Below are 15958 nucleotides of genomic sequence, written 5' to 3' on the forward strand. Positions count from 1 at the left end.
ATGGAATTGCACTGATTGTGAGCAGTCATAAGCTCATGTGGTTGCTGCTCCCAGTTTCAGTTATCATCTGGCTTCTTCAGTTCCCCTGTACATAGGCTGTCATCAACTCCATTTTCTGTCAGTGTGGCTATTTAGATAACACTGTTATTCCACTAAGTCTGATAGGCAATGGTATTATATGAATGAACATGAAGCATGTTAATAGTTACATTGCTTTATGTCGTAACTCTCTCAGCGATGCCGGTTGGTGCCTTCATGGGAACACAGGCAAGAATGTCCCTGTCCCCAACCATGTAAGAACAGAGAATCTGTGATGGATTGTTGTATGGATATATACTGTAGGTCACCTCAGTCAAGGTATAATTGATAGGGACAAGTTAACTGTGACAAAGTGCTGTTGTTTTGTGGTGGTGAGATACATAATCAAAGGAGTGACTCAATCAAGCTAACCTGTCTCCACAGATGGACTGCCTCTGTAAAAAGTAATAGGGATCATTCCTGAGAGTGATACATCTTCCCATGACAACATCTTAAGCCCATTTCAAACATGTCCCCCTACTGCCAATAATTTAAAATCATCGGTCACCATATTTCACAGGGTCCTAGTAGGGTTTCACCACATGCAAAATGTAATAGGCTACCATGATATGGTCCAGTCCAAACATACTGATATATAATACACATTATTTATGGTGTGCAATATGTAAGTATTTTATTTTGAAACTACAGTGCTTGCTAATCGGTAAGCCTCATCACTTACCAGTGATGCAAGAAAGTGACAAATCAGCAGTGTGGTAAAGGTGACTCAGCATAATGTCTTTGTAGCTTCTGATCACCTTTTGAGTTCAAGTCTGACCTCATTGCTACAAAAAAGAAGTTAAACCCAGAATAATATATGGTTGTTTGGTGTCATTAGGAGTCCTTCAAGAGCTGCATCCATATAGTGGGAGTTATCGGGGCACCGAGAATGCAGCCTTTAAATAATGCATTATCTGCTGCGTTCTGTTATCAAAAGTAAAAACCTGTCACTCCTGCTGGTCTAACTTAACTACTGACAGTAACATCCCTTCTCCAAGTCCCCAGATACAGTTAAGAAAACTTTTACTTCCCACACCAATACAATAATGACAACTGAGTGTCTTTCTGTCCCATATTGTACCAGGGGCATAGGCTTGAAAATATCCAGTCTTTGTCCAAACCTGTAGCTGTTCACCATTATTAAGATACACATGGACTGTAGTGAAATGGCCTTTGTCATACATTGAAGTTTATTATATAATATTTGTGCTTTCGGCAGTAATTTGAACATGGTTACCAAACCTGTTCTAGATCGATCAGTTGCAGAAAAACTTGCCATTTGTAATGTGGTTAAGTCTTTAATGTGAATTATGAACAACTCATACCTAAATCTCTTTTTCTTTTCCACTCTACATTTCCACCTCAGTTGTGAGTGGAATGATTACTGTTTCTTCTTCTTACTGATCTACAGTAATGTAAGACCACCTGACCCCTGTTCAGATGATGATTTCTTCCATCCTGTATTCACTCGATCACTCTGAGTAGTTTAACTCTCCATTGTTTGCTCATGAAAATGTTCTTATTCTTATTCTGATGATTTATTGCTTGATATGAATGAAACAGAATTAATTTCCAAGTCATTGGGGATTTAAAAGGCTTTGCTGAAGGGTGAAATGATCTCCCTCTCTTCTTATAATAATAATAAAATTACAGAAGCCTTTTTGATCTGATTAGAGAGACAGATGGTCTGTGAGAAAAGACCACTTCACGAACCCTGTTCCCTCAGGACATTAGTAAACTGACACTATTCTTCTCTACATACCTCAGACTGACCAGCTGATAATAGAAGCTCAAACAGCCTGTACTTATCTGCTCTATGTTCAGATGCTGACACCCATTTGAATAAACCCATTACCGCAGAAGAAATTGCAGTCGCTATTGCTTCCGTAAGAGGTGGCAGGAGCAATTGCATTATGGTCTACAATTTTATAAGCAAGGCCGTTTCTCACCAAGTCCACTATCACCTTCCTTCCTTCCAAAAGGATCCAACTCATTTTAAATCTTATGGAGCCGTAAGTCGTACAGTAAGGTTCTCACTATGCAACTGGAACCATCCTCATGATTAAATCTGAAGACAGGGAAAAGTAACTTTTTCGTATTTCAAACATTATAAACACACATGTTTTCTTGAGGTCATGGTTTATGGATGCAGGAAAGTCTGTCGACCACAATGAGTGAGACTACTTGTTTATGATTCTTGCTAAATCTAGATCACATCTCCTCCTGACTGTTCCATCTCTATAAACTCTTACTGGGGGAGTCAAGTGTATCCATAGGTTATACTGTCAATACAGCCCTCAAATGATGTTGTCTGAATTGGGATATAAATCAGCATCATTTGTGGACAGTCAGTACTTTCATAAACAAAGATTTTAATATTTTTCTCTCAGTTTCATTTCACTTAAATTCAGTTTTACTAACTTTTATTACAATGGGTAGAACCAGGAAATGTGATTGATGTCTTTGACAGTAAAACACCAGTGTCCTTTTTGTGTTGCTGGTGGGCTGAAGGTCAGAATATGATGACGAGTGGACTGTCACTGTGATGAGCTCAGTCAAGTACTGGAAATGAAAGCTGGAGTTGAAGGGAAGGGGATGACAGCTGTCATCTCAGACAGGAGAATGCAGTACCTATAAAAAGTCATCATACCCTGCCAAAATCTTAACCTTTTGTCAAGCCTTCTCTTTAAAAAGATGCCTCAGTCTTATTAAAAAAAGATAGGCAGGTCATTCACTTTCCAACATGACAATGACCCTGAATATTATACCACTAAAAGAGCAATGTACTGTAGTGGCTGAAGGATAAGAAAGGTAAATGTCCTTGAGTGAACAAGTTAGAGTCCCGACTTCAATCCAATAGAAAATCTGTGAATGGACTTGAAGAGATTAGTCTATCACCTCTCGCCACATAATTTGACTGAGTTTGAACAATTCTTCAAGGAAGAATGGGTAAATATTCCCCAATCTATGTGTGCAATGCTTGTCAAGACATGTCCAGAGAGAATGATTTCTGTAATTAAAGCAAAAGGGGGATCTATGAAGTATTAAATCAGACGACTGATGACTTTTCCACTTCAGTGGTTTAATTTTAATTTTATTTATTTATTTTTGGAACTCTCAGGGTAAATTCATAAAATAAATATGTTTTTTTTTAAATATTTTGAATGGGTTTGGATTTCCGTCTGTATTAAAAGTAATTGTTAATTCAAGGGGGTGTAATGATTTTCTATAGCCACTGTAATTTTAAAGTTTGACAGCAAAGATTGCTTGATTGATTGAGACTGGTGAAGTATGCGAGAAAGATAATTGTGAATGAATAAGGCACTAAGATAATCTCCCTGATTTAGGCGTTGCTTCATTTTAAGTCAAGACCTTACCATATTATAGAGAGGAACCCACCATGAGTGAGCAGTGTATTCAAGCACCAGATTATTATTACAATGATGACAATACCAGGGATACTCACAGTATGCCTGTATTACTAAAAGCAGTGACGCAGTGAAGCATTTGATAATAGACTTTAGACTTTAGACATTTATTGTCCCTCTAAGGGAAATTCTTTTTCACATGACCATTTACATTTCGTTTCACCAGACACATACAAACACACACAGATTACAACACATTGCCACACATTATTACACTCTGGCCAGGTTATCTTGGCCTTTTGTTAAGGGCCGCTATGACGGCCGGTATTAGGCTTCTGCCGAAGCGAGCCCTTCTGCACCTCAGTGCCCTGTGTCTTCGTCCTGAGGGGAGGGGGGTGAGGTAGGTGTTGAGTGGGTGTGTGATGTCCCGTTCTATTGAGATAGAGATGCATGTGATGGACCTGTTGTGTAAATCTGATAGGTTTGGTGTGGGGAGCCCAATTATTTTGGAAGCTGTGGTGGTTATGTGTGTGAGTTTGGCTTTGTTTTTGACAGATAATATGTTATAGAATAAGAATTATAATAAGAGGAATAGTAAATACAAAGAATGAATTATCCATATTTCTTTAGAATATATAAGCTTTGATCCTGAAGGTTAGGATCCTCCTGGGTAAATTACATATTTTGTTTTTTTTAACTTAAAATAAGTAAACACACATTAATGCACTCACTTTTTATTTCATTATCTTCAAAGGCCCACTGTGTGAGTGCTTGCAGCTCCCTTTGGGTGCCACTAGAGCACACAAATAATGTTTGGAGAACAACTGCCCCTAAGTAGAAATATAATGAGAAAGTAGAAAATAAGGTGCAGAGTGAAGGTGTAATGTGAAGAGAAAAATAACTCGGATAACTTACGAAGTTTGCACATATTAAAAATTAATATTGTGATGGTATTCACATGCTGTAATTTTTACAAAATGGATTAAACACAAATGTATGTGCCAGGTAAAACAGTAGCCTACATAAAGGGCACAGAGTGGTCCTGTTAAAATGCTTTTTTAATTGAGTAGACACACATCTTATGGAATATATCCCTATCCTTATCAGATTTATAACATAAAACCATCAGATTGTACCTGTTGTGTCTTGGTTGAGATATCCTTCGTGTGTGCAACATCTGTCCATTTGACTGATGAAAAAAAAAATCTATATTTAGTAAAATATCCCAAAATCCGATCAAAAATTAAATCATGCCATGTTTATGGTTTGTAGGTTAAATGTCAGTCATGATTCCACTCGACAGGTGAGAGCATCACATCAGTGCGGAGCCTTGACCTTCCTGAAATTAAAAGATGAAATGCACACAAATGTCACATTTCCATATTATTCTTCACCTTATCTCAATGCACTCCACTTTGCTCATTATATTCATATGCATTAGTGCATTATTCATATTAGTTAAGTTTGTGCAACATGGAAAGCTGGTTATATACTCTGCGTCATTCAAATTATCTTTGAGCTCTGTGAGAACACAGTTAAATTATTACTATAAAAGCACTCGCTTCTGACATAATCCTCACTGTTGCACACCTGAAATAGACCACACGTGTTTTCCTTTGCATCCTGCACAGGTCACAATTACTCACGGACATTAGTCTCTCTGCCTGTCCTCCATCTCCTGGAGAGCGCTCATAGTCTAGAAGGTTTACCATAGTCAAGTGGACTTGGTGTGAGAGGAAGAACTAAAACACACACACACACACACACACACACATAGGGCATGTATGTAGCGAGTAAACAGAATTAAATTGACACCCTTGTCTTGATGTTAACCCCTGGTGACACAGCTAAGCCTGTCTCCAGATGTCCCTGTGGTGTCCAGGTGGAAGTGAGAGGCTTCACTAACACTGAGTGGCAGCAACAGGACAAGTCAGAGGAAGGGGATTATATCAGGGAGGTGATAGTGAGTGATGGATGTAGGATCAAACTCTTCAAAACACAATGTCCACTATTGAATATATATAGAATATTAATACAGATACATCTGGACAGAGGATGCGGCAGCATCTCGTGCCCTGGTGGGGGTTATCTAGTTCATTTTCTATTACTTCAGATTCTCTGCTTTATTCTTCATTTTTATAATACACGTTCCCACTTTCCCACATGAGCATGACCCTGCAACCCAATCTTGGCTGAGAGCCTCTGTTTGCTACTGTTCCTGCTCCCTCTGCATGGATCATATGGGTGCATGGAAATGAGCAGATGTACACTGCACTCATTGTGTTAGATATTAATTTAATTTCTTTTTCTTTTTTTTTCAACTGGCCTCATAAATAACTGAGAATGAATCGGTTTTATTCAGAATAAACCTGGTCCTGTGCAAGTGAAATGAATGAAAAACAACAGCAATGACTCCCACAGGATCTACAAGACTGTGCTAATGCATGTTGGTGCTCATTTACATTGAGAAACATTCCAAAAACCACCCACAGCTTTTCCAACCTCAACACCAATGTTTTAGTGTTCCCTGTCTTTTGTGAACAGGATATCACAATAACTGCTTGAAGGAAACTGTTCAGATTGGGCACAAACGTTAATTTTTACTCATAGATGCTGATTAGACTTTGGTGGCCAGATGTTAAAGGTCAAGGCCACTGTGACCTCATAAAGCACATTCTTGGTGATGACATTTTATATCCAAAAGGTCAAAGGGTCAACTTTACTTTGACATCATAATGATCTGCTACACTTGTGGCTATTAAACAGTGCTATAACTCAGGAAGAGGAGATTCATTTTGGACCTTATTTACATCCAACTCCGCTGGATGGCATTTACCACTATCTCAGACAGAAACCAAAAGCATACAATAACATTGTTTTCTAGTTTAGCATAATGCATTATTTCACCCTGTCCCAGCAGTTGCATACAGATAATATTCTGACTCTCTTTCTCTTCCTGTTGGTATAGTGTTGCTTTATCACGTTTGATGAGATTATTTTAGTTTTTAGGCTATGAAATTAATTAATTCTCAGTTTACTCATTGCCACTAAAATCCAATGTGCATTTTCAACAATATTATACCTCTTCTGGTTTCAAATGCATCCTGAGGGCCAGATTGGATCCTCTACGAGGCTGGTTTTGGCCCGAAGGCTACACGTTTGACACCCTTGCACTAATGTATATTACACTCTTCTGCATGGTCATGAGGTTATGTGTCTACAACTTTACATTTCCGTGACTCATTGATAAGACAAACCCCATCGGGGTTCAGTGGATAAGTCCACATTAGACATGATGTGTTGTCTGCACTGGATGACACTAGTTCAAAGCTAACTAATAGTCACATGTTTGTCGCTACTCTCGTCTGATTGTCAACTGAGAAACACACAGTATGACAGGAAAATCAATTTTCTTGTGGAATTCAATCAGATGCTTTTGTTTCATAGAGTGCAGGCACCATCATGATGTCATTGTTTCCTCAAATGCTCTCCTTTTTCTCCTTTATAAAGCATATAGCCGCTACTTCCTTATTCCACCCACCCCAGGGACAGTTCTTTCCCTGGTTAGTAATGATTCAGTGGTACTGGCAGGAATATGTTGCTGCCAGATGTTGACCGCCTGCTGTAAATGGTTCAGCTCCTCAGGTTGATTTACATTTAAAATGGAATTCCTCTGGGATAATTCAGAAGATAGGATAAGCAGTTTCAAGACCCTGCACACTGTTGCTGAAATATCCCAAATTAGCCTCTTTTCAATTCCCGTGACAAATGAGCGCCCCTTTCGGAAAACCCAGAAAATTCCCCCCAAAATCTCACGTGACGCTTTGGCAAATAGGCACAGTGCAATCCTGCACTGAATTTACCTCTGGTGATGGCCATCAATACTAATTATGATGAGCAGTCAAAAAAGTGAATATTTGAAGTAGTCACATGATTTCTGTTTACCTTCATTCAGAGTGAGAGATAGTGAGAGCTGATGAAGACCTTAATGTTCTCTGAATGTTATTATCATGTTATAGGCTACATTTGCTATGATCTGGCTTTCACTTGAATACATTTTGAACATATCAGTCACACATGTATGTAATCTGGTGGCCAAATGTATAAGTCTGATACAGATCTCAACTAAAGGTATTAGCCTAGATATATTAGTGGCCTGATGGTTCATTTAAGTGTTATTATTTATTTATATTAATATTTGCATAAATAATTGTTTCAATTTGTCTTTAACAGAACTCTTTCTATTACTACCAATTAAAAAGGTGTAATAAACAGGTGTGATATTGCTAACCTTAAAGTCTTGACTCGTGTTATGGACTTTTAATGCATACAGTATGCACTTATGAGTATATGATCACACATCTGGCCCTCAACGTCAGAACACATCATGGGAGAGATAAACAGACACTTTACATTATGTACAGTAGTGGAGCTGGCTATTATTGAGACACGCTGTATTTAAATTCACTCCTTCACCATGTGAGATGTGTAAATCACTCTCAGTGATGGTTGATAAACATGCGTAATCTTAATGTACTGTGCACTACAGAGTCACGTACAGACGTAATTGCCAGCCATCGTGGAGTGATGAGGAGACTGAAATTGATACTTGTCACTTTTCCATCATGTTTTCCAAGTGGTTATTCATCATCACTCCATGTCACTCACTCATGTGATTTCCTATCTGTGAACCTAAGCAAGTCCTAACAATGATCACTCAAAGCAATCATCATTTTCACCATCATGATCAGAATTATTGATGCAGAAACAACTGAGAACAGACACAGACAGTACCATGGCCCTGTCTGAAATCTGGACATTTTAGACTGCATTGTAAACTTTGACATACAACTTCAAGGTAATCAAGTGCTTGTTCTGTATCCTCATAATAATTGTCCAATTATGTCTCAGAGACGTGGTGTTTGTGTCCAATTAGACAAAAGAAGTGTTCTGAGAGGTTCAGAGCTGGGGGCAATTTCCATGGTTACAGACTATGAGCTCCCAAGCCTTTGAATCAATAGCTATTGTTTAAGATCTTTAGAGCAGATAGGCAACAATTTAGTCAATGGATGGGAACTTGTATGGCACTGAGCTGCAGTCGTCTGACAGGCAGGGCAGGTGAGCGGTTGCTTGAAATAGCAGTGGGTGGGATTATTTTTAGGGGATTATTGAATGAAGTCCAATAGCCTGGTGTGTTTAGACACAACTGAGTCTGTAATTAACTATTGACCATGATTAAATACTGGGTGAACTGTTGCCATACAAGGATGCACAGGTGAGCTACTGAATTTGTTGAAGTTAAGAAGTCAAGTGTGTGGCAAGAAAATATCCCCCACACTGTCTGTTACATCACCATCAGCAGCCTTTACTGTTGACACAGGGCAGACTGGGTACATGGATCCACACCGCCGATGCCAAGTTCTGCCCCGACCATCTGTGTTCATCAAGCACAAGTGGAGATTCATCAGATCAGGCTTCAGGCGACACTTCTAATTTGATTTGATTTGATTATTCCACTGGTCTGGCCATCACATTCGTTTCAATAAAGTCAATTTGAGGAGAACATAATGTGAAATGTACATTAAATCGTAAGGAAGGTACTATGCACCGGCCAGAAGAACTAAATTATAAGTTATGAAAATAACCAAAAATAATCCACTTGACTTTCAATGTCAAAGAGAGCTGAGTGCATAACAAAGTTAGTTTTTTTCCCAACAATATCCAACTTAAAATGATTTTTGAAAATGTTTGTGCACTTCATTTCACATCAGACTCATACATTTACTATTTCCAAATTTGATCTTCTCTCTCCCCCTGGTGCATCTTTCTCACTCACATCACAACAAATGGCTGAGGAGCATCATGTGACCAGTGCTGTAAGGCTGGGAAAGCTGTGCCTGTTAAAATAGATATAAATGATAACAGATTTAGATATTTAGATCTGGTGTCTGGGTCAAGCCTCAGATCTGGAGTCTGCTTATTTGAGGCTTTGGAAACATGGACCTTTGCCTTCACAATTCCAAAGTAGACATAATGTGATTAATAGTGCTTGGCTTAGAGGAGAAGTTATTTGTCTGTGACTTGGAATCATTCACTTATCAGGCGCTCGTGAAACAAAACAGAGCAGCTGTATCAGGCTTTGAGACTCTTTTCTCTCTGAGCTCCACAAAGAATCAAATACCCACAAAGCTGCACTTTGGATGTGAAAGAGCTCTCTGGAAGCTGACCCACAGAGACTCATCACCTAGCTGTGCAGCTTTATGGCTCATTGTTCTGGTTTTATGGCCCTTAAATGTGCCAAATCCAGTCTCATACAGTAGCTCTCGTTAATTTACCAGTAGTTTCCTTCAGCAGCAGCAGCAGCAGCAGCAGCAGCAGCAGCAGAGCAGGCAGAGAAGCTCTGCTGACCCAGCCTGTGCTACCTGAAGGCAGATGAAATTAACAACTAGCTTCTGATAAACATTAATGCTGCAGAAATTAAATGTAAAATGTGTCACATCACCAGTATGCATTGTTAGCACCGTAAGTGTTGTGTTGCTACAGAGACATCCTGGCCAATAGATTATTTTCTCAAGACCTAAAGAAACATGTTTGTTTGGGATCACGTCACAAATCATTATCACATCATCAATTATTAGATGTGTTGTGCTTATGGTGCAGCCCAATAAACATCAAACAAGTAGCAACATAAGAACCACAATGCTAATGGCAACTGATTTTAATAGAGGCAAAACAGAGTTGTAAGGAGACAGTAAATAGGTTAATGTGTGCAAGCATAATGGTACAGTAGAAATACTGTTCTTTAATATCTGGTTAAACTAAACGCAGACTCTCTAAAACAACACCTGTTGTGTTGGTGAGATGAACATGTGGAAAGCCAAACTACCCATAATATTGCTTAACTTTGCCAAGTAGCGAGCAAACACATGCATAACATGACAATGGTCATTTTCTTTACATCTTTGTTTGAGTTAGGACTTGAGTTTGGTTATTTTCCATTTATATTTACAGTGGTCATTGACATTTTTGCTGAGGACACATTCACAGGCTTCATTCAGCGAACTGAAAACCATAATTAAAAATACTTTACCTCCTTTTTCTCCCTCCCTTTCACTCTCTTTATTCTACACACACACTCATTTACCCCATACTCCCTTCCTTTCTCACACACCCTGATTGGACTGTGAGATAAGACGACGGCCAGGCTGCTGTTATAAATTGTAGCAGCATTCCTGAAGTAACCCAACACTGATGCTGCTTGGATGTGTCTGAGTTATTGTCTGACTATTCAGTAATCCAGTTAATATTACAAATGCCCAAACGTGGCCTCAGTTCCATCAGATTGTGTAATGTGTTCTCTTAATGTAATGTGTGAAGCATGATGTTAAGTACAATTACTTAATGTTCTGTCCAACAGAAGCAAGAAGTGTCAGTGAAGGGAACAAATGTTCCCGTTGGCCTTGACACTGACAGACTACACTTGAACATCATAGAATATTTATGTAGAGGATGCTGTGCCTGTGTCTCAGGAATACCAATGGTATTTCCTCAATCTCCTTTTCTTTCTTTGTCCCTTACAGGTATAATGTCTGCAACAGGGAACGGCTACGTCATCTATATGACCATCAAACGCAAGACCAAGTTGAAGCCTCCGGAGCTGATGACTGTCAATCTTGCCATTTTTGACTTTGGCATTTCAGGTACAGTAATGTGTGTAATAAGCAGAAGACCAGCAGTATTTGACTGTCAGTAAAACTGTCAGTCTTTGTCAGTACTACAGTAACTAAATCACCTTTACTTACTATGGAGAACTGCTGCTCACATACGTAACTGCAGTGAATATGCACTCATAGACTGTATATGTGTTTCTTTTTCCTGAGATAATGGTACTGCAGCTCGAACACCAGAAGAAGTATTACTGTTAGTTACTATGGCAGCAGTTTTATCTAGTTGAAACAATATCCACAGCAACAGCTTGATACACCTCTATCATTACATCTGTTCAATCAATCTGCTGGAAGTGCTGTCTTCCTGAAGCTGTAATGAGATAATAAACGTGACAACTAATTAATGTAAGAGGAGCTCAGTGACCTCAGCCACCGATAAGCGCAGCCTGCTAGACCTCCTGGGTCCTCATGGCTGCCAACTTGTTGACCTAGTGAGCATCTGCACACCTGCCTAGCGACTCTCAGACTATGAAAACCTTGGAAAGTGCTGTGCTGTAGCACATCCATGTCTTGGTAAACCACAGGTTTGAATTGTACCCCATCCTGACATCTGTCCCTGGCAAAGTACTCTCTCAAGAGGACTCGGTTTGATTGGTGGCTGAAAGTTGTAACATTGTTCCATTCATCACTTGTTTGGTTGTGCTTTCGCTCTGCCATTTCTGAAGCGCACCAAACTTTCTGAATAATGTCATGTAGTTGAGAAGAGGGTTCGTGGATTGAACGAAGTAGAAGGGGAAATCCCTCCTTCCTGACATGGAAAAACAAACAGCAAACATGAAGCATGTTAAGTTAGCTGTTCTATTTCTTATTCGGTCAACACACCACCATACGGGTCACTCTCTCTCCGAGGGTGACGGCACCTGAGGAGAATAAGATTGATGACGGACTACAAGCTGTTGGTGTTGCTAACGTTACACAGACACACTGTGTACAGAATGCACTGTGTATTGTGACACTTCCTAGTTCCTACAGTCCTGTGTTTGGTCTGGTGAGAGTTCACACTGCATACAGTATGAACCGCTCCACGTTTCACTTGGTCACCACCGGAGTTCAGGTGAGCTTTCACACCTGCCCAAATCAGTTCAATTTAATTATCCAAGAAAATGAACTCTGGTCTGTTTAACGCAGACCAAACAGCTCTGGTGACCTTGGTTTAACCCTACCACTTTGCCTTGGGGTTGTTGCCCCCAACAACACAACTCCCAGGATCACGGAGAAACAAACTCCATAAGGTAATAGTTTCAGAGCAGGAAGTTTGGCCCCTCCTCTGGGACCAGTTTGCCTGTGGATGAGCTTTCTTTCTTTCGTGACAAGAGTACAAAAGCTACTTTAAGCATGATTTATTTTATGTGTAGTTATCTGTTGAAGACAGAGCTTTTTTCCACGTGTGTCTACCCTACATGTGTAGTGCATTGAAGATTGCGTACTGTATCTGTGTAGGAGAGATGAATTTACACACTTTCAACTACTATTTGAATCACTGTCAAATGTCAATGAAATCAATCAAATTTCATTCCATTTATGTACCTCATTTTCATTTATGTCTCTCCCTGTGCACTGAGGTTCTGCACCTGTTATATGAGGAAAATACAAGTGGAGGTAGAGAGCAGTTACTGCATTTCTCCTGACCTCTGTCATTTCAAAGCAGCAATGGACCTGACTGAAGCAGTCAGTAATACTCCAATAACCAGGGAGAGCCTTCCTTGTGCTTCCAGTCAGCAAGGCCAGAATCCAGGTTGAAAGTCAGGGTAGGCTACTGTACCCTTCCAATTTCCTGACTTTACGCCAAATGTTTATTCTTTAAAAGCACATTGTCTTTTACTAATGTTGCAACCCTGCCAGGATAGATATATAATACATTCTTTAAGGGGATCTTATCTAAAGAGGCAGAGACCAAATGCTTTTAAATCTCTGTTTTATACAATATTCAAATATCATCAAAATAATAAATGCAAGAAAAACAAGACTATTTGGTATATATATATATATATATATAAATTGAATATCACATCATAACATTATTCTGTTAATTCATCTCAATGAAGTAGCCTACATCACCGGAAATAGAGAGAATCACCCAGTGCTTTATAATGCAAAGTATATCATCATCTCTTACCCATGAAGAAAAAGCCCTTCAAGTAATAACTACAATTATCTTTCATCAGCTTAAACAAATGCAACAGGCCTGAATTTCAATGTGCATTTTCAAGTGTCAGTCAGCCAGTGTTTCTCTCATTCAGTCCATCGTCATACATGTTGCATTAGGCTGTGCATTGATTCATTTATGTAGTGTGAAGACACTGGGAAAGGAATAAAGTGATTTCCTTTCCTATACAGTAGTTCTTTCCCTCTATATAAGATGAGGTTATTTATCTTCTGGCTGCGTCTTTCATCCACTAACGTTTGTTTGGTTTTCTTGAATTCACAAATCACATTTGTTGTCCCCTGTTAATTGTTCAAAATCCGTCAGTCACTGGCCCAGAATCAATTTGATTCTGGTACAATATTAACTTTCTCCCTTTATTAAGATTTGAAAACTGAACTTCTCTCTGACTCATCTCACACCTCAAAGGAAAACGTGGATGTTTTGATTATGATTCTCTCATTACTACACTGCCGCATGATTGAGCAGCCAGGCATACATTTCACTTCAGCTGTTAAAGGGGGGGATTTATACTACATGTATGTAAAGGTCATGCAAGCTGTCAGAATGAATAGCAATCAGCCAGTGACCACACTTGAAAGATCTGAATAATGAGGAGCTGCTTATTTTAAACTCAGATTGAGCTTGACAGAAATTCAGCATCACAACGCCTGATCTACCTTCCACAACCTAATGACTGCTCTGTGGTTTCCTGCCACGTTTCTGGACGGGGATAGTCTGGGTGTTTCATGTCCAGTGATGAGCGGTGTGCCAGGTACCGTCCATTGAAAAAACTGAAGATCCCATCAAAACAGCAGGAGGATGAGATAACAGCACACTTACTGTACTGTAAATGCTCAAATAGAAGCCTGGGCTTTTATTTGCTTCAACTGCTGAACTGACCCGGCTTATATTTTATGCTCAGAAAATTCTTACTGGTTAAAAGAGTGAGAATAGAGGACCACACATTCAGTTAGAAGTTTAATTGGCACCGATCAAACTTCTTCTAAATAAATGCGCGCTTCGATCATTGACTGCATAGGCTCCAGCTCTTTCCTTCGGTCAGTCGGAGTTCTTGCCGGGTTTGGGTCAAAAACATTTACAAATAACTCAGGTTGAGTGGCCTTTAAATTTACTTGTTATAATCAGACATGTAAAGATGTTAGTGAATGTTCAGCTTCCAGTTAGAGAAGTGCCAAGAAGGTGATTGTCATTTGTTTTATGGGTACAAGAATCTATCCAAAATGTTGACTTGGTGATTGTCCTGGAGGAGAATCTATTTTTTTATAAATCATCCTAAATTTTGTGGCAGTCCTTCTCATAGCTGTTCATAGCTGTACAAATCAGACACAGCTATCTGCTATCAAGTAGTTGACACAGCCAGCCACGCTGCTGGCTATCTATTAAAGAAAGAAAGAAAGAAAAATAAACTGTATGAAAACAAATGCTGGGTATGTTAGCCAGCTTGACACTTCCATTCATAAACTGTAGCTCAAAGCTATTCAAATATCACAGCATGTGCAAATCAACATAGAGTAGGATGGGGTTTTGTCATGTGGCTTCTTTCATACTCTTAAAAATTGGCTTTGAGCCATGTTGATAGTAGGAAATATAGAATTCCCACCTTCCCTGTGGGATAGTAGGTTTAGAAGGTGGGCCGACAAAGGTCTCCGTACAATTAATCAACTTTTCAGAGGAACAGAATTTAAATCATTTTCTCACATTCAAGAACAATTTGACCTCCCATCGAAGGATCTATACAGATACCTTCAGATAAGACATTATGTTACAAACCATAAGGAAAAGGAAATGGTTAGTAAAAACCCAAATGAAATAGAAGGATTATATTTATTAGTGCTTTAGAGAGACATTTCCCAACAAAAAAACACTTATCTAATATTTATAAAAGGCTAGCAACGAGCACTTTACAAAACACGGAGTACATTAAAGAAAAATAGGAATTGGAAATGAATGTTATAATTGAAGATTCTACATGGGAGGACATATGGGCAGGCTGCCATAAGGGAATTAATAGTCAATTATGGAAAGAGTTTGACTGGAAGGTAAAGATACGATTTTTTAATACTCCTCTTGTTATCTCTTCATATGTGAAAAACTCTAATTTGGCACTATGTTGTCGAAAATGTGGAAATATTGGTGACACCATACACATCTTCTGGGACTGTCCAGTACTGCAAGGATTCTGGGGTGATATTAAAAAGGAAATCGATACTATCCTGGATATAGATGTTACTCTAGAACCAATGTTATTTTTGCTGGGAGCTATACCTAAAGATATATACAATGCAGACCAACGATATGCACTGAGGATTCTCTTACTGGTAGGGAAGAAAATGATTACAGTGAACTTGAAAGAGGTAAAACCACCAACTATAGGTCAATGGACCCAGAGACTGAAAAATGTATATATGATGGAGCGAATGACAGCTACTCTCCAGCTCACAATGGACACTTTCATGCAAAGATGGACTTGTATTTCAAGATACCTGGGTGTATAATAACGGGGATATGCGACGGAGTAATTTTGGGAGTTCCTCTTTGGAGAATCATGCTCAGCTACTATCTATAGATATCTGCTTCAGGGTTGTTACTAATGTTTATATCATAACTATGTATATTTT

The 15958-nt window shown here is 39.1% G+C and overlaps 1 protein-coding gene across 1 annotated transcript in view; it reads left to right on the plus strand.

The window, feature by feature from the left end:
- The window catches only part of opn5 (opsin 5), a 48696-nt gene that overhangs the window by 19639 nt on the left and 13099 nt on the right, over positions 1-15958 (plus strand). Inside the window, exon 3 of the mRNA XM_085770512.1 lies at positions 11027-11146. Within this exon, the coding sequence (XP_085626638.1) occupies positions 11027-11146 (120 nt within the window). The remainder of the gene's footprint in view (positions 1-11026; positions 11147-15958) is intronic.

This window comes from Trachurus japonicus, chromosome 24, assembly GCF_045865225.1.
Source record: "Trachurus japonicus isolate A0001 chromosome 24, Traja_1.0".
In the NCBI taxonomy this organism is placed as follows: domain Eukaryota; kingdom Metazoa; phylum Chordata; class Actinopteri; order Carangiformes; family Carangidae; genus Trachurus; species Trachurus japonicus.